General features: G+C 43.6%; 1 protein-coding gene across 1 annotated transcript in view; it reads right to left on the bottom strand.

The window, feature by feature from the left end:
* Positions 1–27,674, bottom strand: part of TPH2 (tryptophan hydroxylase 2) — a 103,127-nt gene that overhangs the window by 9,607 nt on the left and 65,846 nt on the right. The window contains exon 9 of the mRNA XM_015470867.3: positions 1,630–1,725. Within this exon, the coding sequence (XP_015326353.2) occupies positions 1,630–1,725 (96 nt within the window). The remainder of the gene's footprint in view (positions 1–1,629; positions 1,726–27,674) is intronic.

Here is a 27,674-nt window from a genome sequence, read left to right as displayed (position 1 = left end):
TATGTTGAATATTATCATCTGTTCCAGCAAGGCCTAGCCTCACAGCTCCCGTAATGGGCCAAGCTCCAAGGAGCACACACTCACGCCATGGTCAGTGGGCTGATCCAGCATCTCACCTCCCTTTCCCACTCCTCCAGAGTCATCCTTCCCACCCCTCCAGAATCCGCATGGGCGGCAGCACCCTTGCCGGGAAGGCTTCCCAGACGTGGCCGAAATGTGACAGGTGCATTTGTCACACTGTCTGTGTTACCTCGGTTGTTCGTCTCCTGCACTAGAATGTCACCTGCCTTTAGCAGGGATCCCAGGAAGCGGGCTCAGATCCTGGAGCTCACACCGCCTGGACTCAGGACCACCTCCGACACTTACTGGCTGTGGGACCGTAAACACACTCCTTACTGTCCTACACACCTCAGGTCCTTACCTGTGAAAACAATGTTACTTATCCTACTGGGTTGCTAGGAGAATTAAGTGGGTTAATATGTTGCACCTAAACTTCTAAGGTTTATTGAAGTGTCTTTTGAGAGAGCTGTTAACTTCTTCATACTCATATTATTCATCGTGACTATTTGTCTTTGCACCCTCAATGCCTGGCACAAGTACATGGTGCATAGTAGGTGCTCAGCCAAATATCTGAGAATTGAATGAAGTCATAAAGTGAGTGGACTCAATAAAGCTACAGCTAAATTGCATCTTTCAAAAGTACAAACATGTGAAAAGCTCTAGTAAACATATAATCCCAGGATAATAAATATGCTGTAAGGGTAATGAACATCAATATTCAAAATAAAAACCCTAGGACTGTCCATAATCCTGACCTCAGTCTGAGTAATCAAAGAAAGATTAAATTATTTTCAGTACCATTTCCAGATTAGATATCACAATGCATTCTAAACTCATCAAAACTTGCTATCCCCCAGTGGTATACAGATAGAAATTCTTAATTAACCAGAATAGTTAAATGATCAGAATGTCCCAGACCTCAACATTTCTGAACAAATTATTATACTGTATTTTAAGGCAAAAAAAATATATATATAGATATATATATACACACACATATATACATACCGTCCATTAGGCATCACTGCTCATGTTAGATACCTCTCTGAACACATGTACATTTAAGTGTTTTTTTTTAATTGTAAATGCCCAGAAATATTTTAATTTACATCAATTGTGAAGAAGCTAAAATAAGCTCAAATTCCCCTTTGGAAAGTAGATGGTAGGGAATCCATGGGTGCCATGGGGGTGACAGAATTGAGAGTAGCCACGCCACCCTCACAAAGAAATTTTATATCAGTAGGATCACTGCCAGCTCAGTGCACACTTTACAGCCCCATATTTAGGCCAGTCATTTGTTACCCAACATCTGCACATACATTTGTCATTCCTGTTGATTCAGGCACATGGCTGCTCATCCATTTGAGTCACACCACAAACCCAGAAAGGCATGACCCATTTTCAAAAGTGTAAAAAGTTAGGTCAGCACCCACATATGAGGTGCCAAGTCCTCTGTACTAAATATTTATGGGGTATCTGTGAGCAGAGAGGCTCAGACAGATGAATCAATATTTTCTGTGACCTTGAACCAGTTTTCTTGGGAAGGATATTTTGCTCACAGCTTCATACCTTTAATTCTCCAATGGAGGAAAGCAGTCCAGCACCATATGCCCGCAGCTGCCCTTCTTGTTTGCAAAGGCCAAACTCAATCGTGAAGAAATAGCACTGCAAAAAAAAATTTTTAATGGACACACATCCAGTGAACTGGGCAACAAGTTCTTCTGTAAAATAAGAGGGCACCCAAAATAAAATGGTGCACTGTGCATAATTTCTTCAGCACTGTCAATGTACATGCATTTGAATCAAGATTTATTGACATTATTCTCTTGCCTAATAATCCCTCCCTAGGTTAAAGGTCGGAGAAGGCAATGGCACCCCACTCCAGTACTCTTGCCTGGAAAATCCCACGGACAGAGGAGCCTGGTGGGCTGCAGTCCATGGGGTCGCTAAGAGTCGGACACGACTGAGCGACTTCCCTTTCACTTTTCACTTCATGCATTGGAGAAGGAAATGGCAACCCACTCCAGTGTTCTTGCCTGGAGAATCCCAGGGACGGTGGAACCTGGTGGGCTGCTGTCTATGGGGCGCACAGAGTCGGACACGACTGAAGTGACTTAGCAGCAGCAGCAGGTTAAAGGTATATGGGAAAAGTGTTAATTGCTAAGAGTCTTATTTTTCCTAGATTCAGAAACCCTATGAGTCAAATCATATCCCTTGCAATGATTTAAACATTTTTTTAAAAACAGATTTATAAAAAATGAATCTGTCACAGTGATAATGCCATAAGAATATGCTACTATATTTACTAAGTTGTGGTTCAGTAACATAAATAAATCTGTGTAAATGTAGAAAAATAACTTGGAATTCAATAATCCCAAACTGATTTTTACAGTTGGTTTATTCATTTAGCAAACATTTGTTGAGTTCTTACTATGTGCCAATGCTTGGTAAAGAATTGTGGTGAAGACGCCAGGGGAGTCCAAGAAAACAAGTGTGTGCCTACCAAATTACCATTTTCTTAGCAAAATCTTAAACGGATGCCAACTTGTACACTTATATGTGTGTGTGTGTGCATGCTAAATCACTTCAGTCGTGTCTGACTCTTTGCGACCGTGTGGAATGTAGCCCACCAGGTTCCTCTGTCCATGGAATTTCCCAGGCAAGAATACTGGAGTGGGCTGCCATTTCCTTCTCCAGAGGATCTTCCCTATCCAGGGATCAAACCCATGTCTCCTGCACTGGCAGGCGGATTCTCTACCACTGAGCCACCCAGGAAGCCCACATACTTACACACATATAGGTTAAACACATATTGTAAGAACCATTTCATTGACCCATGTTTTAACTTCATCAGCTACTACAGTTTCCCCAAGATACTAAAATCTACACTTGCTTCTGTTAAGTTCCTACAAAAATCAACCTAGATAAACAGAAATCTCTGTACAACCAAATGACTCACCACACTTTTGAGAGGAGCTGAAGTTACATTATTTGTGCTCTGAAAGTAAAGTGAGAGGCTGACAAGGAGCAATTAAAAAATGCATCAAATTAACGCTGTCCTGTATCACTGATGATGGAGCGATGAAGGTGCTGAGAAAGAGAATTTAAACCCCCTGAAAGGGGGCAGAAAATCATAATTATTTCTAGCCTATGGCAGTTCGCTCTGTTTTTATTTGGAGGTTAAGATCTCCCTTAGTTCCCAAGCATGTTATATTTTTATTACATGTGGATGACCTCTGAACTTGAATGGCCAATATGCTGGAGCCCTGGACGGCACCTAAAGGATGGGTCATTCCAGGTCACAGTGCTGAACCTCTGGAGGCAAAACTTACTTTCCTGACTTATCTCCCCAAGAAGCTAAGATCACAGCCCTTCCTACCTCGTCACCACCCACAGCACCTACCAGCCTCCTCCTTACCCTGTTCTGACTGAGCTTTCTTTTCAATCACATCACTTTTTTACATGGATTTTCATTTGTGTATGAAATGTACTATTTGTCATCAGCTCCATGAGAGCGGTATCCCTGTCTGTCCACCTAGAGCAGAGGTTCCCAATCTCAGCAGGACTGACGCGTTAGGACAGCTAGCTCTTTGCTCTGGGGGGCTGTTCTGCACATTGTAGGATGCTAAGCAGCGTCCCTGGCCTCTGTCCCCAGTAGTCCTCTGATGTCAGTAGCATCCCCACCCCATTTGTAACAACCAGTAATGTCTCTAGAGATTGAGAAATGTTCCCAGAAGGTCAAAATTGCTCCTGGTTGAGAACAACTGGCGTAGAATAGTGTCAGAAACATGATAAGAGCTCAGTAAATAGTTGGTGAATAAATAAACAAATAGTGACTGAATTATTTCTACATTAGGCTTGTTGTAAGGTAGCAGAATCTAAAGGAAAGAAACACACGAGGAGACCCGAGTCTTATACTCATTTCTAATTGGCTATGTGACCACAACCTCTCTGGTCTGTAGGTCTCCTGCCTGTGACATCCATCCATTCATTCATCTACTTATTCTACAAACACTCCTACAAACCCGCGTATGCCAGACTCTGCTCCAGCAGCGAACAAGGGAACAAACTACCCCATCCCACGAAGCAGGTGTGCCACGTGGGAGAGACAAAGAAAACAAAAGCAACATACAGGGGCTTCCCTGATGGTCCAGTGGTTAAGAATCCACCTTGCAATTCAGGGGATATGGTTCGATTCCTGGTTGGGGACCTAATATCCCACGTGGAGCAACTAAGCCCATGCACTGCAACAATTGAGCCCACTCACCACAACTGGAGAATCCACGTGCCACACATCAAAGACCTCACATGAGGTAACTGAGACCAAATGCAGAATATAAATAAACAAATAAAATATTACAAATATGTTAGAGGATAATGTCAGGTGAAATTGGCTATATAAATCATAAAATCATGTAACATCAGATATCAAGCAGAGGATATGGCTGTTTTAGATGGAAGGGTCAGGGAAGGCCTCCCTGCAGGAGGGATGTTTAAGCTGCAACTTGCTTGCAAGTGGCCCTTTCTTTAGGACATGAAAAAGCCATTTGTATAAAGACCTAGGAGAAAGAGTGTTCCCAGTAAACAGCCAGTGCAAAGGGCCTGAGGCAGAGATATATCTGTATTTCCAAGGGTGTCAGGAAGCTATTGGAAGGTCTGAGGCAGGAGAAAGATGTGTTCTGATTTCCTTTTCCAAAGATCATATTGGTGCTGGGTAAAAAATAGACTGTAGGGAGGCAACAGTGGAAGCAGAGAGACTAGTTGGAAGGCAGTTGTAGCCAAGAGACAAGGGTGGTAAGCCACTTAGAACTTGACTTCAGCCAGGGGTAGCAGGAGGCTGGGAGAAGTCAGTGTCACAGAGGCCTCAGGAGAAGATCCAAAATAAGAGACGTTAAGATGTGTCATGAGAAGAATCAAGATAAAAGGATGTAATGTACAGCATAGGAAATACAGTCAAAAATACTGTAATAACTTTGTATGGTGACATATGGTAATTAGACTTATGGTGATGATCATGTTGTAACGTATAGAAACATTGAATTATTAAATTGTATACATGAAACTAATATAAAACTGTAAGTCAAATATACTTCAATTGCAAAGGAGAAAGAATAGTTAAAATACAGTCCTCAAGTGAGTCCTCAAAAATCTTTGTACAATCCTGGGCACAATGGCGATGTGATCATACAGTCATAGAATGGGAGGACTGGAAGTTCAGCCTCTTTAACAAAAGGAAAACTCAAGTTTAAGGAGATGAAGTGATTTATCCTGGATCAGTCTACATGGTGATATTTAAGAGATCCAGAGCTCAGTGTTTTATGAGCTCAACATCTGTCACATTTTAAAGTTTCCAGGTAAAAGATTAATAGATGCATGATTTTCCCTTACAACCAGAAAAAAAAAAAAAAAATGGGGAAAAGAAAGGCTAAATCAGGAAAACTAGAATCTCATGACATCTTCTTACTATGTTTTTGGCTTATTTCTCTAATTTATGTTGCATCTATAGCACATGATGTGAAATCCTTGGAGTCTTAACATTAACTGCAGAAGAGTTTGTGAAAACAAAATAAAAATGTGGAGCCAGCTACAGGAGCATTTAGGTCAGCCTGTAACATGCATTTTTAATTTTCCGTACACTACATCAGTGCATACATAATCCATCATCATGATTATGATCTAAACCAAAGTAGACTGAGAGAGCCCCCAAGAAAATCTGGTGCACCATGCACACGGCCTTCACATAGACCTGGCATCCCAACCTAGCATGAGGCAGGAATTGAAAGGTCTGCATCAACCCACCTAAAAATTCTAAGCTAAATCTATCAGTGTGTCTTTGGTCCTTGTGCTTCTAGAATTGGGGTAGCCTCAGAGGAAAGAACCACTGGGTTTCTTCCTCCTTGTTGCTTAGAATGCTGTCTGGCCCCATCCCTTATCTGGGAATCCTTCCAGAAACTCTGACCTTACACAGTTCCATCTGCTCATTCCCTAACTGCATTTCCCTCTGGTTTCCTGCTCTCCTCGAGCAAGGAATGAGCCTAGATGCTGCTTCTGCAGCCTTGCTCCCCGAAGAATTAGACCTTTTGCTTTGACATAGCTTTCCGTTTGCAGCTCCATGTGTGGCTAACAGATAAAGAGGAATGGTAAAATGTACCTGAGGCTGAGATTTGAATTATGGACTTGCTCAGGGTAATTTTTCTCTTTCTGTTTCTAACACCTCAAAATTCATTAGGTGGAGACCTCAAAATGCAGAAGACCCTGAGCACATCACCAGTGGGGAAGAGAGGGCAATGACACATGTCTTCTGCCTGGTGGTTTTTTTCTTTTTTGTAGCCAAGCCATGCAGCACGTGGGATCTTAGTTCCCCTACCAGGAATCAAACCTGCTCCCCTGCATTGGAAGCGTGCAGTCTGAACCGCTGGACCACGAGGGAAGCCCCTGCCTGTTTTTTAAAGGCAAAGCCTATTTAGAGTTGGACTGGATTACCCCTGGAGACCCTTCAGAATTCAAGGGTAGCTAATTGCTTCTTGAAACTTAAGGAACTAGAATTTGTTTTCCTCAGAGCACTCACCAGATGTGGATCTGTAATATATTCCCTAGAGACTTACCAAATAAATATCCTACCTATTATTAAAAAAACAAAAACAAAAACTGAGCCCTGAAAGAACTCCTGTGTAAGACAGAATTGCAGAGTCTTAGCCACTAATGCCTTTTAAACAGAAACAAATAATAATACTAAGACTAACACCTCCCAAATTGAAGGGTACCTTTCATCAAAGCTGACATTCATGAATTCAAGTTTTACATACCACTAATTATATGTAATTATTTATAAATATTTTATTTGAATATAATTACACATAATCATTAACTGAAAACCAAAACAAGAATGATAGATCGGACCTCTTCCCTAGAAGAAAAGCAGAGTCATTTACACACACAGTCATTAAGCAGAAGAGGATCTGAGTGACAGTGTGAAGTCCAAACGCAGCCAGGGGATGAGCTAGCAGCGAGGCGCTTTGGAATATGAGATAGGTCACCCAATGCTGCCATCTTCAGGTCATGACTGGTAGGACATGATTCTGGCAAATGTTCTAAGAGCTGCAGTGAGACCAGGAAGGAGCAAAGTCCACTGACACTGAACACAGCTGCAAAACCCACCTGATCCCACACACGTGTGTGCTCATACTCGGCCATGCCTGACTCTTTGTGACCCCACGGACTGCAGCCTGCCAGGTTCCTCTGCTCATGGGATCTTCCAGGCAAGGATACTGGAGTGGATTTCCATTTCCTCCTCCAGGGGACCTTCCCAACCCAGGGATCAAACCCATGCTTCCTGTGTTTTCTGCATTGGCAAATGGGTTCCTTACCACCAAGCCACCTGGAGAGCCCTGATCCCACATGATGATTTACGAAAGGACATGCTGTGATACCCTTCTTTTGTTTGGTGTTAGACATCTGAAGCTCTCGCTAAGGCACATGCTCCAATTAAAGAGTGCACTTCCGTGCAAGCTCAGTCGTTTCTGACTCTTTGTGACTCCATGGACTGTAGCCCACAGTTCCTCTGTCCATGGAATTTTCCAAGCAAGAATACTGGAGTGTGTTGCCTTTCCTACTTTAGGGGATTAAAGAGATGTACACCTTTTTCAGGGGGCTTCCCAGGTGGTGCAGTGGTAAAGAATCTGCCTGCTGATTCAGGAGACCCTAGAGGCGCAGGTTCCAGAGACACTTCCTGGATCAAGAAGATCCCCTGGAGGAGGAAATGGCAACCCATTCTGGTATTCTTGCCTGGAAAATTCCATGGACAGAGGAGCCTGGCATGCTACAGGCCATGGACTCACAAAGAGTCAGACATGACTGAGCATGCATGCACACATTTCTCTCTTGATGAAAAAGAAATTTATTGTTCTGATCTTTCTCTAGAAGAGTTCTTTTGCCTCCTACTTTCCCATCTCTCTGCATCCCTGGAAATAATTATATAACCTCTTCCTGATACTCAGTCTGCATTCTTAAATTAGATTTAAATGGTGCACAAAGTCCTAGGAAGATGCCCAAATATCTTACTTCTTTCATTCTGTTCAGGAAATTTGTTTATACACATCATTTAATAAATGCTTGAGAGGGCTTCCCTGGTAGCTCAATGGTGAAGACCCCGCCAATGCAGGGGACACAGGTTCGATCCCTGGTCCAGGAAGATCTCACATGCTGGGCAACTATTGAGCCTGTACTCTAAAGCCCAGGGAGCCACAACTACTGAACCCCAAGCACCTACAGCCCATGCCACAAGAAAAGTCACCACAGTGAGAACATGTGCACTGCAACTAGAGAAAAGTCCACGCTGTAAGGAAGACCTAGCACAGCCAAAAAATTGTTAAATAAATGCCCAAGTGAGTGACGTATATTCTCTACCACCTTCACTAAAAATTGGGGGCTTTTTTTTGAGCTGGTAGCACATACTTCTAAGTAATCACATACATCATTTCACATCTGGAATTCCATCATCCGCATATACAGGACAGACAAGAAATAAAAAGCAAGAAAAGAATGTCTAAAACAGCCCTAACTGAGATGTGCTAAACATAACAAAAAGTTATGTGCTAAATTTGATTTGCTTTACATATTAAAGAATCCCTCAGGCCCTCACTCAGATGCCATTTATCCATATCTAGTACACAGTTCAAATAAACTTCAAATATGTAGCTTCCAAGTCCACACCCTGACATGCGATGGGAACAAGAAAAATATACAAAATGCAGATCTGACACAAAAACACAATATTTGGTGCTTGGATAAACAACCCTAAACACTTTCATAATTGAAGTTTTCACCTAACAGCAGAGTTCAATCACGACAGTAACAGCGGGAGAAGAGCGTGGAATGAATTGAGACAGCAGCATTAGAACATATACATCCTCATGTGTAAAACAGATAGCCTACAGGAACCTACTGTGTAACACGGGAGCACAACACGGTGCTCTGTGACAGCCTGGGGAGAGGGAGGGAGAGGGAGGAGGAGGGAAGGGGAGGGAGGCTCAGGAGGGAGAGGATATGTGCACCCTTATGGCTGATCCACATTCTGTATGGCAGAAGCCAACACAACATTGTAAAGCAATTATCCACCAATTAAAGATAAATTTTTTAAAAAGAAAAAGATAACAGGGAAACTTAGCCAGTGGACCTCCAGTTTAACAACGTGTCCACACATACGTCATCCTGCTACAAATCTGCTACCTTGGGAAAGCTGAGTCTCAGTGATCCAGGAATCTTCCCAGATTCCTGAACCCACGGCTGGCAGAGCTAGGAGTCAAGCTCCAGCTTCCTAACTTCAGATCGCACATTCTTTCCTCATCAACAAGAGCACTTACAGATGCAGAACCACTACCAGTCCGCCACACTAGCACAGCAGTCCTTGTTGAAATACTGAGACACGTCCAGAACAGGTATAAACACCTGTGAACACTTTCCAAACGGCCCCGGCCAGCCACGCTGCCCCAGCCCTCTTTCAAGCTCTGACCCCCAACCCTTCCCCTCACTACCACTTCTTCATGATCTGGAAAATAAGGTCTCAGTACCTATGAAGCTTGAACCTAGTGTACCCTGATCCCACACAAGTCTGATGAGCATCATTCTCTTTGGTACCTACGTCATCACAAAAAGATCAGTCCCAGAAAGGAGGGCCACACAAAGATGCTCTTCTCAGGGCATCCGCACCTCAGTAAGTGCAGATAAAAATACAGAAAAAGAGCCCTGTGTTTCACAGCCTCCCTTTCTCTAACATCTTTCCATCGAATAACTAGCATGTCAAAGAAGACACTTGAAAAACTGCTGAAAAAGTGAAGAGGATCCAGGTCCCAGTCACTCCTCTACCACTTGTTGCCAGCTACTAGAGTTTGGATTTTAGCCACATTGAATTTCAGTCTACAAGCAGCAAGTACCTGCACACCTATAGCCAAAATTCCCTTAATCTTGAATAAATTGCAAATAATAATAGGATTGGGACAGGAATGAGGTTTGATAGATAAGGGGGAAGCCTTGAGATGGACATATGAAGGCAGCACAAATCCACACGGGTGAACAAAAGCGAAAGTGGGGGCTGCCCTGCTTAAGCCACACAGGTCATCAGTCAAAGGTCACAGGTAGAAAACTCCCAGACATCCATTTTTATTGCACTTTCTTTGACCACGTAAACTGTCAACACTCCAAGAGTCACATATAAAGTCAAATCACACTAGGGTGCAATGATTATTACCCCCGGGCTTTGTTTGCAGAGTAAGTGTTCCTGGCTGGGCACAATCTCTGGAACTGAGCTTCAGAAAAGCAGAAAGTGGGGGAAGTGGTGGTTGGCAGCCTTCATGAGCTGACCCTGGGCTACTCCTGTGTGAAACAAAAGTGTAAGAAATGCTAGACACTTTGAGCTGGAAGACACTGGTCTTTTGCAGTCCCAGGCTACAGCCACTCTGTAACCACAGGCCATCCACACCCCATTTCGAAGCCTCCCGTTGGTAAAAGGAGTGTTTTGGCAAAAAGTCTTCCGCCCTGTGTTCACAGATTTGGGGGCCAGCTGCTGTCTAGATTCTAGTATCGTCATCCAGATGACTGCAGGATTATAACCATACTTAGATCTCCACACTCATATTTCACCACAAGCCCCTAAATGAAAACCACTATAGCAGAGCACAACTTAATACATTGTTTTAATTTATATTTGCCCAGTTCTACTGTGTCGAGCTCTACTCAAGATTACAAAAGCAGTTAAAGATATGGTCTTGAGAAAGGTACAACACAAACAGGTAGACAAGACATATAATAAAAGCAACAACAGTAATAAAGTTCTGCTGTTTTAATGCCATCACAAATTTCTGTCTTGAAACTGCAGCATGGCTTATCTGTCTCAGAAGACGAGGAACATGAAGCTTCTGCTGCACTTTGAAGGATAAATGGGATCTCAGATGAGCTTCAGGAAAAGAGGAAGCTGCTGAAAGAGCAATTAACATCAAGGACCTGGGGGTGGGTAATATTTGGGAACCTGAAATGTGAATAACAGGAAGTTAAAGGTAAATCAGATTATGGAAAGGATCGGCTCACAGGCTCCACTGGAGTAGTGGAGACTGCCTCTTTGGCCAGTGGTTCTCCTCAAACCAAGACAGACAAAAAGAAGTTGAGAAAAAGAGGAAGGTTGGGATTTGAGTATCGTCTTGTCAGCTAGAAAACAGTGACCCTGAATTGTGAAACCAGCATACCCTGTCTTAGGTTAAGAACAGCCACAGAATGAATTAGAATGTAAAAACCTACGCTCTGAGGAAATATTATGGCAAACCTTGTGGGAAACTGATCATCAAATATAAGAGGCACATCCATCAGATCATATCAGATCAGTCGCTCAGTCGTGTCCAACTCTTTGCGACCCCATGAATCGCAGCACGCCAGGCCTCCCTGTCCATCACCAACTCCTGGAGTTCACTCAAACTCACGTCCATCAAGTCGGTGATGCCATCCAGCCATCTCATCCTCTGTCGTCCCCTTCTCCTCTTGCCCCCAATCCCTCCCAGCATCAGAGCCTTTTCCAATGAGTCAACTCTAGGCACATCCATAGGGAGGATTAAAAAAACATCAGCAGAAAACAACTTTTATTGAAAACTACATGGACACAGGCGATTTTCAAGCAGCACTGTTTTCAGCAAGATTTTTCTGTCTGTTTAACTACCCTTGCCTCTATCTTTCGGGTTGCTTATAAGAACAAATGGATGGTTTGTTTACGTGCCCTCTGACCGTTTCAGTTTTAGGGCCCCTTGTTCAGCTTATCTGAGAGCATTTTCAGCTTCAAATACCACCTGACTTGGTATCATTTTACACTTACAAGTTTTTAATGGTATTTTTTAATTAGAAAGAGAAAAAAAAAAATTAATCTCTCATCCCCTGCCTCCTGCTCATGGACTAACAGGAGTGAGAAGCATTCACCCAACATCTGGGCCGCCTGAGCCACTGGTCCACACCTAAACTCCAACAGAATCCACTCCACAGGCTCCACCCCCAGGGCTCAATATCAGGTCCCAAGGGCCATGTGGTGACCCAGTTACAAACCAGCACCGTCCCCGCCAGCCTAGTGTACAGGTCATACTTCACATGGCATAAAAGACCCTTGGGACTTCCCTGGTGGTCCAGTGGTTAAGAATCCACCTGTCAACGCAGGGGACACGGGTTCAATCCTGGTCCGCAAACTAAGATCCCACATGCTTTGGGGCAACTAAGCCCATGCCTGTGCCACAAGTACACCATCCAGGCCCCAGAGCCCACCAACCTCAACTACCGGGCCCTCGAACTGCAACTACCGAAGTCTGAGTGCCCCAGAACCCACGCTCTGCAATAGGAGAAGCCACCACGATGAGCAGTCCACACGCCACTACCAAAGAAAGCCCAGCCAGCAAGAAGATCCAGCACAGCCCCAAACAAATAAAGACAGAAGAAAAGACCCTCAAGGACTTAGGGCCCCTGCCTCCTGCAGCCTCATCTGCAGCCTGCCCTCCCTCCTTGCCGCCCACCCTGCTACCACTCCGGGCCCCCAAAACTATTTGCAGCTGTGTGGATGGATGTGCTCTTTCCAGCTTCCCACCTAAGCCTTAGAAGACCGCCCTCCCTCTGCCAGGGATGCTCTCGTCATGCTCAGCCTCTCTGCCTACTTCCTGCTGGTCTGCCAGAAGAAGATGCGCTTACAGAGCCAGACAGAAACTTCCAGTCTTGCTGCCGCTCCCTCCTCCAGACTCGGGTCAAGGCTAGTCTGCCTTGTGTTTGCCGTTGCTGCTGTTTCATGGCTGCTGTCCTGCCCCTGACCTGACATGTAGCGGGTACCCGGCAAATACTGAAGGCAGGGAGGAAACAGTGAATGGAGAAGAATTTCCCAGCAGGCTAAGCCAACCGGGTCCACCGATCTCCCAGATCAGTAAGTACTCCCCTCAGCACCCTTTCCAACATTACAGACTCTTTGAAAAGATGAAAATCCCACGACTGTAGCCATCGAATCATTTTTAACCTATACCTTCAGAAATGCATCGGTCCCTTGACCTCTCGCTACACCTCATTCACCAAAAGCTGAGGGTCCTCCGAGCCAGTAAGGAAGGAGGGGGCCTTCAGGACCTGGCATGCAGGCAGGTGTCTCCTTCTGGAAGCTGAACAGTCCTGTAGCTACGTGGCTTCTGGCCTCTGTCATGACTAGGAACAATTCTGAAAATTCACTGATTCTAACATCTGAGAGGAAAGCTTTTCAGTTTGCTGTTTCTAAGACTGTAGCCAACTGGAATGGAGAAGGCGATGGCACCGGCATTCCAGTACTCTTGCCTGGAAAATCCCATGGACAGAGAAGCCTGGTAGGCTGCAGTCCATGGGGTTGCTGAGAGTCAGACACAACTGAGCAACTTCACTTTCACTTTCACTTTCACTTTCACTTTTCACTTTCACGCTTTGGAGAAGGAAATGGCAACCCACTCCAGTGTTCTTGCCTGGAGAATCCCAGGGACGGGGGAGCCTGGTAGGCTCTATGGGGTCACACTGAGTCAGACACGACTGAAGGGACTTAGCAGCAGTAGCAGCAGCCAACTGCAAAGAAGCCAAGAAAAACACTAACTGTGCTTGGTCAGAGTATGGAGGGGTCTGTGCTCAATCCAGCCCCTGAAGTACCCTGAGCACCCATGAGGACCTTCTATCAGCACCCCTGCCTGCACCTTCACTGACCAGCCGATAACACACGAGATCAGACAGACACTATTTTCTTCTGGAGATGAATTTGTGAGATGATCATCCATCTGATCTGTTTTACAAAATTCTGTAGCACTTTGAAAAGGTCGGACTTCCCTGGTGGCTCAGACGGTAACGCATCTGTCTACAATGTGAGAGACCTGGGCTTGTTCCCTGGGTTGGGAAGATTCCCTGGAGAAAGTAATGGCAACCCACTCCAGTACTCTTGCCTTGAAAATCCCATGGATGGAGGAGCTTGGTGCAGGCTACTATCCATGAGGTCGCAAAGAGTCGGGCACGACTGAGCGACTTCACTTTCACTTTGAAAAGGGCGTGAGGAATACAAATAGGCTCCTTTTTGGTGTCTTCTGAACCTTCAGGTCTTTGGGTTCACAAACGAAAAGCTGGTCTTACATTCAGTATTACTGCTTGGACCCTAGATTACTGCACGAGCCTCGGTGAACCATCTCCAAAACAAAGTGATCCACAGAGTTCGGCTCTCTTCTTTTAGGGCAATTCCATTTTTTCTCCAAATGACCCTTTTTTGAACTTACTATATAACTGTGCATTCATGCTCAGTGGCTCACTCATCTCCAACTCTTTGTGACCCCACAGACCATAGCCTGCTAGGCTTCTCTGTCCATGGGATTTCCCAGGCAAGAATACTGCAGTGGGCTGTCATTTCCTTCTCCAGGGGATCTTCTTGACCCAGGGATCGAGCTAGTGTCTCTTATGTCTCCTGCACTGGCAGGCATATTCTCCATCACTGAGCCACCTGGGAAGCGCTGCTATATAACCAGCTACCTTGAAACGGCTAAACTTCACTCTGAGGACACAAACACCCACACACCCACCACTGCATACCAGGTGTAGGATCAACACTCCATTACGTTATGTGCTTAATCTACTGTGCACGGAAGACCTACTTAAGCAAAAGCTATAGGTTTGGAGGTGCCCAAGAACTGCCTTTTATAACCTAAGCAACTCTGAGCTCCTTGAAGGAGAAGAAGACTGATGAGCACGTTTTCAGCCATACATCCTTCTGCATGCCCTGGAATGTTCTGCTTCAGATCACACATTCTCCCGAGATGCGGCGATTCTAAGATAGGCTCTCAGATGCTTGTAGGAAGAATAAGCTTTTTACTGCCTCCCAAGTAACCCGAGGGTAGTCACCACCACCTTTAAAGGGTCATTTTATTTTTATCCCTGTGTTATGAAAAGCAACACTCTCCCAGACATCAGGACTAGAGAGCTGGCATTTTCTCACCTATTTCTTTCCAGGCAAGGCCAAGGATCTTGGGAAATGATTATGTGTCTGAAAACTGAAGAGAAAAGTACATTGAGTGGGGAGAGCCATTTTCACCGCCCCGTTGCACTGAGCTGTCCTATTAAGTTTTTATTAATGAAGTCATGTTTCTTTTCCAGTCACTAACCAACACCACGATCATCATCATCTCTCACACTCAGAGTCGACACTAACCATCTCTATGTGCAAATGGGGTTGAAAAGATTTACCTATGAATTGGGGTCCCTGCCACAATGAAGGTCTATAGGTAACTGAACTCCTAAGTAGAATTTCAGCTTAGGTGAGCTCCCCTACCTCTAATAACAATCACTGCCACCCTCGTGGCCCGCACCCTCCCACCATACTAAGCGCATCACACGGTGCTCACCACAGCCCGCAGAGGCAGGCAACGTGACAGTAACGTGACAGGGTGGCCTGAGGGTTTAACTTTGGAGCGGAAGACCAAGTTCAAAGGCAGGCTCTGCCATTTCCTTGACTTTAGGAAAGTTATGTAGCCTCTCTGAGTCTTAGGTTTCTTGTCTGTAAAATGGAGAAAAATAAATGAATAACATTTACTGAACTCTTACTATGTACCACTGCTAATTCACTGGAAGGACAGATGCTGAAACTGAAGCTCCGACACTTTGGCCACCTGATGCAAAGAGCTGACTCACTGGAAAAGACCCTGATGCTGGGAAAGATTGAAGGTGGGAGGAGAAGGGGACGACAGAGGATGAGATGGCTGGATGGCATCATCAACTCAACAGACATGAGTTTGAGCAAACTCTGGGGGATGGTGAAGGACAGGGAAGCCTGGCATGCTGCAGTCCATCTGTGGGGTCGCAGAGTTGGGCACGACTGAGTGACGGAACTGAGCAACAACCAGAGCTAAATCCCCCCACTTTATACATGGGAAAACAGGTGGAGTTACCTGGCAAGTTCAGGGGTGACAGAACTGGGTTGGAATTAGTTGTGCCTGATCCCCGCTGCCCACGTTGTTGGTACTATACCACACTGTTCACCTCTGTTCTTGGTGACTGCAGGCCCTAGAGATGACACTTATGTCACCTTTGTGACCGTCGAGCTTGGTGGGTTCCTGGAAAGATGGATGCCCGTCCAGCTTGCCTACAGATATCCTGGCCTGGCTTGCACTGGGTCTCGCGTCAGTCAAGGAGCACGTCACAGACATATCAGGAGCCTGTAGGAGCACACACTAGAAACCGGCCATGTCAGGAAGCCCAGGCTTTTGAGTCTTGCCAAGGAACAACAGCACTACAGCTAAGCTCCAGAGAGCCGAGACTACGACAAGACAGCCTGTGTTGGAAATAAAATATATCATGTTTATGTTAAAAAAATGATATTACAAAGCCCCAAACCAAATACTACATTGTATCGCTTTAAACTACAGCAATCTGGCTACAGATGCGTTATTTGATGGGCACAAAATAGATTTGCTAAAGGATCATCGAAAAAGCATAAGAGTTCCAGAAAAACATCTACTTCTGCTTCACTGACTATGCCAAAGCCTTTGACTGTGTGGATCACAAGAAACTGTGGAAAATTCTGAAAGAGATGGGACTACCAGACCACCTGACCTGCCTCTTGAGAAACCTGTATGCAGGTCAGGAAGCAACAGTTAGAACTGGACATGGAACAACAGACTGGTTCCAAATAGGAAAAGGAGTACGTCAAGGCTGTATATTGTCACCCTGCTTATTTAACTTCTATGCAGAGTACATCATGAGAAACGCTGGGCTGGAAGAAACACAAGCTGGAATCAAGATTGCCAGGAGAAATATCAATAACCTCAGATATGCAGATGACACCAGCCTTATGGCAGAAAGTGAAGAGGAACTCAAAAGCCTCTTGATGAAAGTGAAAGTGGAGAGTGAAAAAGTTGGCTTAAAGCTCAACATTCAGAAAACTAAGATCATGGCATGCAGTCCCATCACTTCACGGCAAATAGATGGGGAAACAGTGTCAGACTTTATTTTTTGGGGGGCTCCAAAATCACTGCAGATGGTAACTGCAGCCAAGAAATTAAAAGACGCTTACTCCTTGGAAGGAAAGTTATGACCAACCTAGATAGAACATTCAAAAGCAGAGACATTACTTTGCCAACAAAGGTCCATCTAGTCAAGGCTATGGTTTTTCCAGTGGTTATGTATGGATGTAAGAGTTGGACTGTGAAGAAAGCTGAGCACTGAAGAATTGATGCTTTTGAACTGTGGTGTTGGAGAAGACTCTTGAGAGTCCCTTGGACTGCAAGGAGATCCAACCAGTCCATCCTAAAGGACATCAGTCCTGGATGTTCATTGGAAGGACTGATGCTGAGGCTGAAACTTCAATACTTTGGCCACCTCATGCGAAGAGTTGACTCATTGGAAAAGACCCTGATGCTGGGAGGGATTGGGGGCAGGAGGAGAAGGGGACAACAGAGGATGAGATGGCTGGATGGCATCACCGACTCGATGCACATGAGTTTGGGTGAACTCTGGGAGTTGGTGATGGACAGGGAGGCCTGGCATGCTGTGATTCATGGGGTTGCAAAGAGTCAGACACAACTGAGCGACTGAACTGAATGAGAATTCATGAGACAGTAAAGAAAGCGTGACCTGAAATACTTTGGTGCCTCATGACAAGCTATTGAACCAAACTTATCCTTTGGCTCTGGCTACCAAGAGAACTGGCATGTTTGCTGCTGCCTAGAATATCAATCTTTCTCTTCTCTCTCCATTCTCCTGACCAGTAAAGGATGGACAGGCAGGTGACTGGAAATGAAATTTCATTTCTCAACTCAGGATCATGTACCCCATCTAATGGGGACAGCAACTCAGGTATGGCCACGTGTGTCCTTGGATAAAGACAGTCGGACAGCCAGAGGCACTGGTCTCTTCAAGAGCAGCTGGCAATCTGGATGTCCATGTGATGGCCTGTGAAGTGGAAACGCAGGGCATTTTTTAAAGCTTCATCAAGGTGTAGACTATATTTTTTCCCATTGACATTAACCAGAAGACTCTGACTTGTAACCCCGTTAGAGAGGAGCATGATTTAAAGAGCCCAAATCCCCCTTCTGTACCAATAACTTGCCTTCAGAACACCAGGCACATGTCTCTGCTGTCTCAGCCGGTCACACCTTGCCTTGACATCCTAAACTCCTGAGAAGTGGGCTGGACAGATCAGGACACAGAAAGTCCTGTAGCTCAGCCTCTGCCATTACTGTAATGTATGATCTTGGACGAGTCATTTCCCTTGTCTCAGTCTCATTTACAAATGGGGACTCCTTTCCTTGCGAAATTGTTATTGGGCACCGATTGTGTCTATAGCAACATGGGAATACCAGGAAATGTGCTAGCAGGTAATATGACTCCCATCTGTCTCAAAGTGCTACTGAGACTCAAATGAATAAATGCATGTCAAATGCTAAATCAATGAAGAGTTTAAGTTTAGGTGAAGGCTCCCTGCTCTGAGGTTATTAAGACCATAGTCATATTCACATTGACTCCTCCCTTGTCCCAGGACTCTGATTCTACAGATTCTGATTCTACAGGTCTCTGATTCCCCTCTGGATAGGTGACAGCAGATTTAACTACAGGTCAACAGTTCCTGAAACCCAGTCTAAGGAGCTCTGCAGTATGAAGATAGCCTGTTGAGAAGCAAAAGTTCCTTGAAGTGTTAACATCTATTCTGTCTAAGCATATATCACAGCAAATTAAAAAATAACAATTAGACTGCTAAAAAAGTCTGCCTCAGAAAACCACTTCTGATCATCCATTCCCCTTCCCGAACCTGATCCAAGCACCTTCCTTTCCCTATCTTTGCCCTTGTTATATTCAAATCTTTATCTGTATCCCTCAGTAGACTGTAAGGCCCCAAGAAACAGGGCCGTGGCTGCCTGTTTTACAGTTGAATTCCTGATGCTCGACATGTAGTAGATGCTCATTCACTGAATGAGTATGTGAATGGGCCCAGTTGATTCTATCAGAGCTATGGAAAAGATACGTAGTAGCAATGCAGCAAGGTCATCCCTTTGCTAAACATCTTTGCAAAGAAGCAGAGTCCAGTGCCCCTTTCCTAGCCAGTTACAGCCTTGAGGAACTCTTCTTAATTAGAGTTGAGAGAGGAAAAGGTAAACAGCCCCCAAAAAAGTGTTTGTGAGAGCTAAACATTTAAACATCTCTACAGTATGTCATTTAAAGGTATCTCCCCTGGTTTTATTACAGAGAATTTTAAAGCCTTGCTTTATTGCTGTTCAGTCGCTTAGTCGTGTCCGACTCCACAACCCAGGACTGCAGCACACCAGGCCTCCCTGTCCTTCACCATCTCCCAGAGCTTGCTCAAACTCCTGTCCATTGAGTCAGTGATGCCATCCAACCATCTCATCCTCTGTCGTCCCCTTCTCCTCCTGTCTTCAGTCTTTCCCAGCATCAGGCTCTTTTCTAATGAGTCTTGCTGCTGCTGCTGCTGCTGCTGCTAAGTCACTTCAGTCGTGTCCGACTCTGTGACCCCATAGACGGCAGCCCACCCAGCTCTGCCGTCCCTGGGATTCTCCAGGCAAAAACGCTGGAGTGGGTTGCCATTTCCTTCTCCAATGCATGAAAGTGAAAAGTGAAAGTGAAGTCGCTCAGTCGCGTCCAACTAGTAGAGACCCCATGGACTGCAGCCTACCAGGCTCCTCCATCCATGGGATCCTCCAGGCAAGAGTACTGGAGTGAGTTGCCATTGCCTTCTCCGAATGAGTCTTGCTAGTTAGACACTAACATAGGCTCTCTGTGTATAAGTATGGAGACACATCCAAAATGCATCAAAACTAGAGCAAACACCTTTTGGAATTCTTCCAAAGGCTTCCTGGCATACTTTTATGTTAATACAGCCACCTTACAGCCAAACTGAAAACACCTGGCTTAAATTCTCAGGAACTTGAACTCAAGGAGGGAGCAGTCAAGATTAGAAACCTCAAATTTATTGCTTTCTTGAGTTATTAAGAAAGCAATAAATTGGATGCAATCTCAAACACGACAGAATGATCTCTGTTCATTTCCAAGTCAAACCATTCAATATCACAGTAATCCAAGTCTATGCCCCAACCAGTAATGCTGAAGAACCTAAAGTTGAATGGTTCTATGAAGACCTACAAGACCTTCTAGAACTAACACCCAAAAAAGATGTCCTTTTCATTATAGGGGACTGGAATGCAAAAGTAGGAAGTCAAGAAACACTTAGAGTAACAGGCAAATTTGGCCTTGGAGTACAGAATGAAGCAAGGCAAAGGCTAACAAAATTTTGCCAAGAGTACAGAATGAAGCAAGGCAAAGGCTAACAAAATTTTGCCAAGAGAACGCACTGGACATAGCAAACATCCTCTTCCAACAACACAAGAAAAGGGTCTACACATGGACATCACCAGATGGTCAATACCGAAATCAGATTGACTACAATCTTTGCAGCCAAAGATGGAGAAGCTCTATACAGTCAGCAAAAACAAGACGAGGAGCAGACTATGGCTCAGACCGTGAACTCCTTATTGCCAAATTCAGACTGAAATTGATGAAAGTGGGGAAAACCACTAGACCATTCAGGTAAGATCTAAATCAAATCCCTTACAGTGGAAGTGACAAATAGATTGAAGGGATTAGATCTGATAGACAGAGTGCCTGAAGAACTATGGCCAGAGGTTCGTAACATTGTACAGGAGGCAATGATCAAGATCACCCCCAAGAAAAAGAAATGCAACAAGGCAAAATGGTTGTCTGAGGAGGCCTTACAAATAGCTGAGAAAAGAAAAGACGTGAAAGGCAAAGGAGAAAAGGAAAGGTATACCCATTTGAATGCAGAGTTCCAAAGAATAGCAAGGAGAGGTAAGAAAGCCTTCCTCAGTGATCAATGCAAAGAAATAGAGGAAAACAACAGAATGGGAAAGACTAGAGATCTCTTCAATAAAATTAGAGATACCAAGGGAATATTTCATACAAAGATGGGCAGAAACTGTATGGACCTAACAGAAGCAGAAGATATTAAGAACAGGTGGCAAGAATATACAGAAGAACTATACAAAAAAGATCTTCATGACCCAGATAATCACAATGGTGTGATCACTCACCTAGAGCCAGTGAGCCTTAGGAAACATCACTATAAACCAAAGCTAGTGGAGGTGACGGAATTCCAGTTGAGCTATTTCAAATCCTAAAAGATGATGCTGTGAAAGTGCTGCACCCAATATGCCAGTGAATTTGGAAAACTCAGCAGTGGCCACAGGACTGGAAAAGGTCAGTTTTCATTCCAGTCCCAAAGAAAGGCAATGCCAAAGGATGTTCAAACTACTGCACAACTGCACTCATCTCACACGCTAGTAAAGTAATGCTCAAAATTCTCTAAGCCACGCTTCAGCGATACATGAACTGTGAACTTCCAGATGTTCAAGCTGAATTTAGTAAAGGCAGAGGATCCAGAGATCAAATTGCCATCATCTGCTGGATCATAGAAAAAGCAAGAGAGTTCCAGAAAAACATCTACTTCTGCTTTATTGACTATGCCAAAGCCTTTGACTGTGTGGATCACAACAAACTGTGGAAAATTCTGAAAGAGATGGGAATACCAGACCACCTGACCTGCCTCCTGAGAAATCTGTATGCAGGTCAAGAAGCAACAGTTAGAACTGGACATGGAATAACAGACTGGTTCCAAATTGGGAAAGGAGTACATCAAGACTGTATATTGTCACCCTGCTTATTTAACTTCTATGCAGAGTACATCATGAGAAATGCTGGGCTGGAAGAAGCACAAGCTGGAATCAAGATTGCCAGAAGAAATATCAATAACTTCAGATATGTAGATGACACCACCCTTATGGCAGAAAGCGAAGAAGAACTAAAGAGCCTCTTGATGAAAGTGAAAGAGGAGAGTGAAAAGGTTGCCTTAAAACTCAAAATTCAGAAAACTAAGATCATGGCATCCAGTCCCATTACTTCATGGCAAATAGATGGGTAAACAATGGAAACAGTGAGAGACTTTATTTTGGGGGGCTTGAAAATCACTGCAAATGGTGACTGAAGCCATGAAATTAAAAGACACTTGCTCCTTGGAAGAAAAGTTATGACCAACCTAGACAGCATATTAAAAATCAGAGACATTACTTTGCCAACAAAGGTCCATCTAGTCAAAGCTATGGTTTTTCCAGTGTTCATGTATGGATGTGAGAGTTAGACTCTCACTGAGCACCGAAGAATTGATGCTTTTGAACTGTGGTGTTGGAGAAGACTTTTGAGAGTCCCTTGGGCTGCAAGGAGATACAATCAGTCCATCCTAAAGGAAATCAGTCCTGAATTTTCATTGGAAGGACTGATGCTGAAGCTGAAACTCCAATACTTTGGCCAGAGCTGACTCATTTGAAAAGACCCTGATGTTGGGAAAGATTGAAGGCAGGAGGAGAAGGGGACAACAGAGGATGAGATGGTTGGATGGCATCACCGACTCGATGGACGTGAGTTTGAGGAAACTCCGGGAGTTGGTGATGGACAGGGAAGCCTGGCTTGCTATAGCCCATGGGGTCGCAAAGAGTCACACACGACTGAATAACTGAACTGAACTGAGCTATTAAGGGAGTGCTGCACGTACCAATGAACAGCATCGCTCCTAATCTGCTTGAGAAGTTTAAGTCAGGAATTCATTATTTCATGTGCTCTCATTGGCACAAACAGTATTTATTCATTTGTTCTCCCCAACTGTTTCCTGCAACTTGCCTTTCTCTATGCTCACTCAGGGGAGGTGTGCTATTAACTCTGAGGAGGACTCTTCCATCTCCAGGGAGAAGTTTGATATCATTTGGAGGAGGCCTTCCCTTTATTATTTATGGTTAAAATACCTTACATTGCAAAGCAGCATGCCGCTCCATCTACAACCCCTTTGTAATATAAACTGCATAGCCTGCATTTCAGAAGGGAAAACCTGAGTTCAGTTGAAAGTTAGAGAACTAACCAAGATCACCAGAAGAGTCACAGTTCTCTCCAGGGGTCTTCCCTGCACTTGAGTTTGACTGACTTGACCACCTAGTGCAATTTGAGTGCAATTTGTCAAATACTCTAGCTGGTATTTATTGAATATCTAGCTCTGTACTAAGCAGCTTTACAATGCTTTATCTTCAGTTCAGTTCAGTTCAGTCACTCAGTTGTGTCCGACTCTTTGCGACCCCATGAATCGCAGCACACCAGGCCTCCCTGTCCATCACCAACTCCCAGAGTTCACTCAGACTCACGTCCATCGAGTCAGTGATGCCATCCAGCCATCTCATCCTCTGTCGTCCCCTTCTCCTCCTGCCCCCAATCCCTCCCAGCATCAGAGTCTTTTCCAATGAGTCAACTCTTCGCATGAGGTGGCCAAAGTACTGGAGTTTCAGCTTTAGCATCATTCCTTCCAAAAAAATCCCAGGGCTGATCTCCTTCAGAATGGACTGATTTGATCTCCTTGCAGTCCAAGGGACTCTCAAGAGTCTTCTCCAACACCACAGTTCAAAAGCATCAATTCTTCGGCGCTCAGCCTTCTTCACAGTCCAACTCTCACATCCATACATGACCACAGGAAAAACCATAGCCTTGAGTAGACGGACCTTTGTTGGCAAAGTAATGTCTTTGCTTTTGAATATGCTATCTAGGTTGGTCATACCTTTCCTTCCAAGGAATAAGCATCTTTAATTTCCTGGCTGCAGTCACCATCTGCAGTGCCTTATCTTATGAACCTCCAATAGCACTACAAGACTTGATAGTATTACTATTCTCATTCTAATGTTGAAGAAACTAGGGCACAGAGAGGCTAACTAATTTATCCAAGGTTATCCAACCAGTAAGTGATAGAGCCAGATGTGAAGTCACATAATTTGACCTTGAAGCCTGCAGTCTGAATACCTACTACACTATACTGCCTTGCTAGCAAGTCCCTAAAGTGCTCAAGAAAAACCCTCATATATAGAAGCGTTCACTCTATTTCATTCCAGATTTCCGTTTCCTCCTTACCTGTATGATTATCTGAGATTAAGGGCTCTGGGTAAAGATGTTCATGATCTTATCAAAAAAAAAAAAAAAGAACAGTAGGAGGGGAGAATATTGGTTAGATAAAAGTAGCAATCACTAATTTGGGGACAAGAATAATGCAAATTTTGAAGACTGACATTTAAAAGATATATGAAAACCAATTTTCTTATTTTAAAAAGTGCTAACTTTTTTCATTAGCTGCATCTGATGTTCACTAAAACACTTTGCAAATTACCTGAGTGAAAAATCATAATCTCCATATTTCTAGAGTACTTCCAATTTATTTTTTCTTCTGTTGATGTAAAAGGTAAAGTCTCTCCTGACAGAACAAATGTTTGATAAATGGATCAACATCTTGCTGCTTCCTTTTCCAAAACCAGGACTCCCCTTTACCAAGTTCTTATTTGCCGTGGCAAAATAACTTTTCAGAAAAACTAGGAGGTTATACACCAAATTGTTAACACTGGTTATTGCTGCTGTGATATTACAAATGATCTTTAAATTATTTTCCTTGCTTATCCATTTTTTAAAATTTTCTACAGTGAATATGTGTCACCTGTATAATAAGACAGAGAAACAAAGGTTTTTGTAAAGACTTCTCAATAGAGGAGTCCCTAATTCACCCTGCCTTCTCTTCATTGCTGAGGGAATGTTTTGTTTTTTTTTTCCAGTTTTATTGAGACATAATCAACATATTTCACTGTATACATTTAAGGGGTACGGCAAAATGGTTTGACTCACATATATTGTGAATGATTACTATAAGAAGTTAGTTAGCATCTCATTTATCATCTCATACGTACGTATGTATGTGAAAGTTGCTCAGTCTTGTCTGACTCCTTGCGACCCCATCTCATATAGACACAATAAAAAACAAAAAGAAAAAAGTGCTTCCCTTGTGATGAGAATTCTTAGGGTTTACCTTCTTATCAATTTTCTTGATGTTTTATGGACACTGTAAAGGACAGACTTTAAGGTTGTTTAAATAAGGATGAGGGCCCCGCGGTGATTTATTCCTTCCCAGCCTCCTGGCAGTTCTTATGTGACACCTACTCCGCCCTCAAATGATAGTATTTCCATTTTCTGGGAGCCTTCTCCCCAGGATGAAATCCACCCATCAGAAATGTTCCAGAAATGCCCACTCTCACGGTGACAAATATATAAAATTCTAAGCCAATTACAATATTTCTACAAAGGGAGCAGAGACTTTTAATCACCATGCGTTCAGTCTCATGTCGCGTTTCTTATTATGCTTTCTTTCACCATGGATCATAATGTACAGTAATGCATTTTACATCTACTAAATGTGTTCTGGGTTTTTATATCACTGTTCAGAAGAATAGCTCTGGAAAATCTTTTGACTCCTTTATTTGAAAACTACATTTGTGGAATGGGGTAATTAAATTCCTATAGTTCAATATAACATTACTTTTGCTATTCTTCTTCATAAAAAAAAAATCCCAACCACCTCTCTCTGCTTTTGCTAGAAATGGAATTACACCACCAATATTTCTGTTAATACAAGCCTAAGATTTTGAAAACCTACTTTATTGTCGTTAAACTAGAAAATTCCTTCTTCTCTACATCTTTATGGAAATTAAAGTGACTGCACAAATCTGTGCCTGAAGAATGCATTCCAGCTTACTTTGAGCAGAAAAAGTAAGAAGGACTCAATGTCAGAGCTTTTGAATCACAGGAAGAAGTTAGCTCTGTGTGAGGAACTAGAGGATATAGGGGCTGGAAATGACTTTGAAATTAATCAACAATATAACTCCTCTGGTGCAGTTTGGATTTGGGGAGTGATAGTAAGATCAATATCATGTCGATATGATACATTAGACAGTAGCACAGCATACATCACACAAGTATTTCATCTCATTTGATTTCCACTCAGCATAGTGGTAGAAGAATATCTCCATTTTAAAGAAGACATTGAGGCACAAATAGGGAACATAGTTGGTCCCTGAGTACAAGATCGAGAAGTAACAGAGCTGGTACTCAGGTCACCCAAAGATAAGACCCAGGTGTTCACAAGGATGTGGAGAAAAGAGAACCCTCCTGCGCTCCTGGTGGGAATGTAAACTGGTGCAGACATTGTGAAAAACAGTATGAAGTTACCTCAAAAAATTGAAAACAGAACTACTATATGATCCAGAAGTTCTTCTTCTGGATGTATTATCAAAGGAAATGAAAGCAAGATTTCAAGAGGTATCTGCATTCCATGTTTATCACAACATTATTTGAAAGAGCCAAAATATGAAAACAATCTAAGTGTCCGTTTGTGGACTAATGGATAAAAATGTGATATATATATATACACAGTAGGTCACTTCAGTCATGTCTAACTCTACGACCGTATGGACTGTAGCCCACTAGGCTCCTCCGTCCATGGGATTCTTCAGGCAAGAATACTGAAATGGGTTGCCATGCCCTCCTCCAGGGGATCTTTCCAACCCAGAGATCTGCATCTCTTACATCTCTTGCAGTGTCAGGCAGGTTCCTTTCTCACTAGTGCCACTTGGGAAGTCACACACACACACACACACACACAGAGTGGAATACATACTACTCAGCCATGAGAAAGAAGGAAATCCTGCCATTTGCAACAACATCGATGGACCATGAAGGTATTACACTAAGTAAAATAACTCAGAGAAAGACAAATATCTATCATATCACTTATATGTGGATTCTAAAAAAGCTGACCTCACCAAAACACAAATTAGAAAGCTAGTTGCTTCCCTGGTGGCTCAGCTGATAAAGAATCCACCTGCAATCAGGGAGACCCAGGTTCAATCTCTGGGTTGGGAAGATCCCCTGGAGAAGGGAATGTCTACCTGCTCCAGTGTTCTGGCCTGGAGAATTCCATGGATAGTATAGTCCACGGGGTCGCAAAGAGTCAGACACAACTGAGTGACTTGCACTTTCACTTCACTTTACCAGAAGATGGGAATCAGGGGAAAGGGAGATATAGATCAAAGGATAGAAACCTCCAGCCGTAAGACAAGTAAGTCCTGGGAATCTAATGTATAGAATACTGATAATAGTTAACAATACTGTGTTATGTACTTGAAAGTTGCTAAGAGAGTAGATCTTAAACATTCTCACCACAAAAAAGAAATGGCAATTATATGAGGACATTCAGGTATTAGCCATCACTATCATGGTAACCATTTTGCAACAGATAAGTATATCACTTATCGGGCTCACTTCAGGTTCAGACCCTTCCCACCACATACCCCACACCATGCACTGCCCATCAAAACATCCATCTAGTAACTTCATCGAGTTCTGAGACCCCAACTGCTGACTTGCAGTGATCCTTGAGGATAAAGTCAAGTGGGCACAGAGCTTAACACACAAACAGGATGAACAGTTACTGAAGCAGCTCTAACTTTATGAGTTTCCAAATATCTAAAATAAGCTGTTGGGTTGGATTTTTTTTTTCCTCATCTGCAGTTATATGATGGCTCTCTGAGGCCCCTAGGATACAGTTATAAAATGATGAACAAAGATTTGAGTTGCAAAAATGGATGACTATTCTGGACTGCAAATAGATTTGTTTCTAAACATAGTGAGCA

This window comes from Bos taurus, chromosome 5 (assembly GCF_002263795.3).
Source record: "Bos taurus isolate L1 Dominette 01449 registration number 42190680 breed Hereford chromosome 5, ARS-UCD2.0, whole genome shotgun sequence".
In the NCBI taxonomy this organism is placed as follows: domain Eukaryota; kingdom Metazoa; phylum Chordata; class Mammalia; order Artiodactyla; family Bovidae; genus Bos; species Bos taurus.
This window is presented reverse-complemented; position numbering and strand designations above follow the sequence as displayed.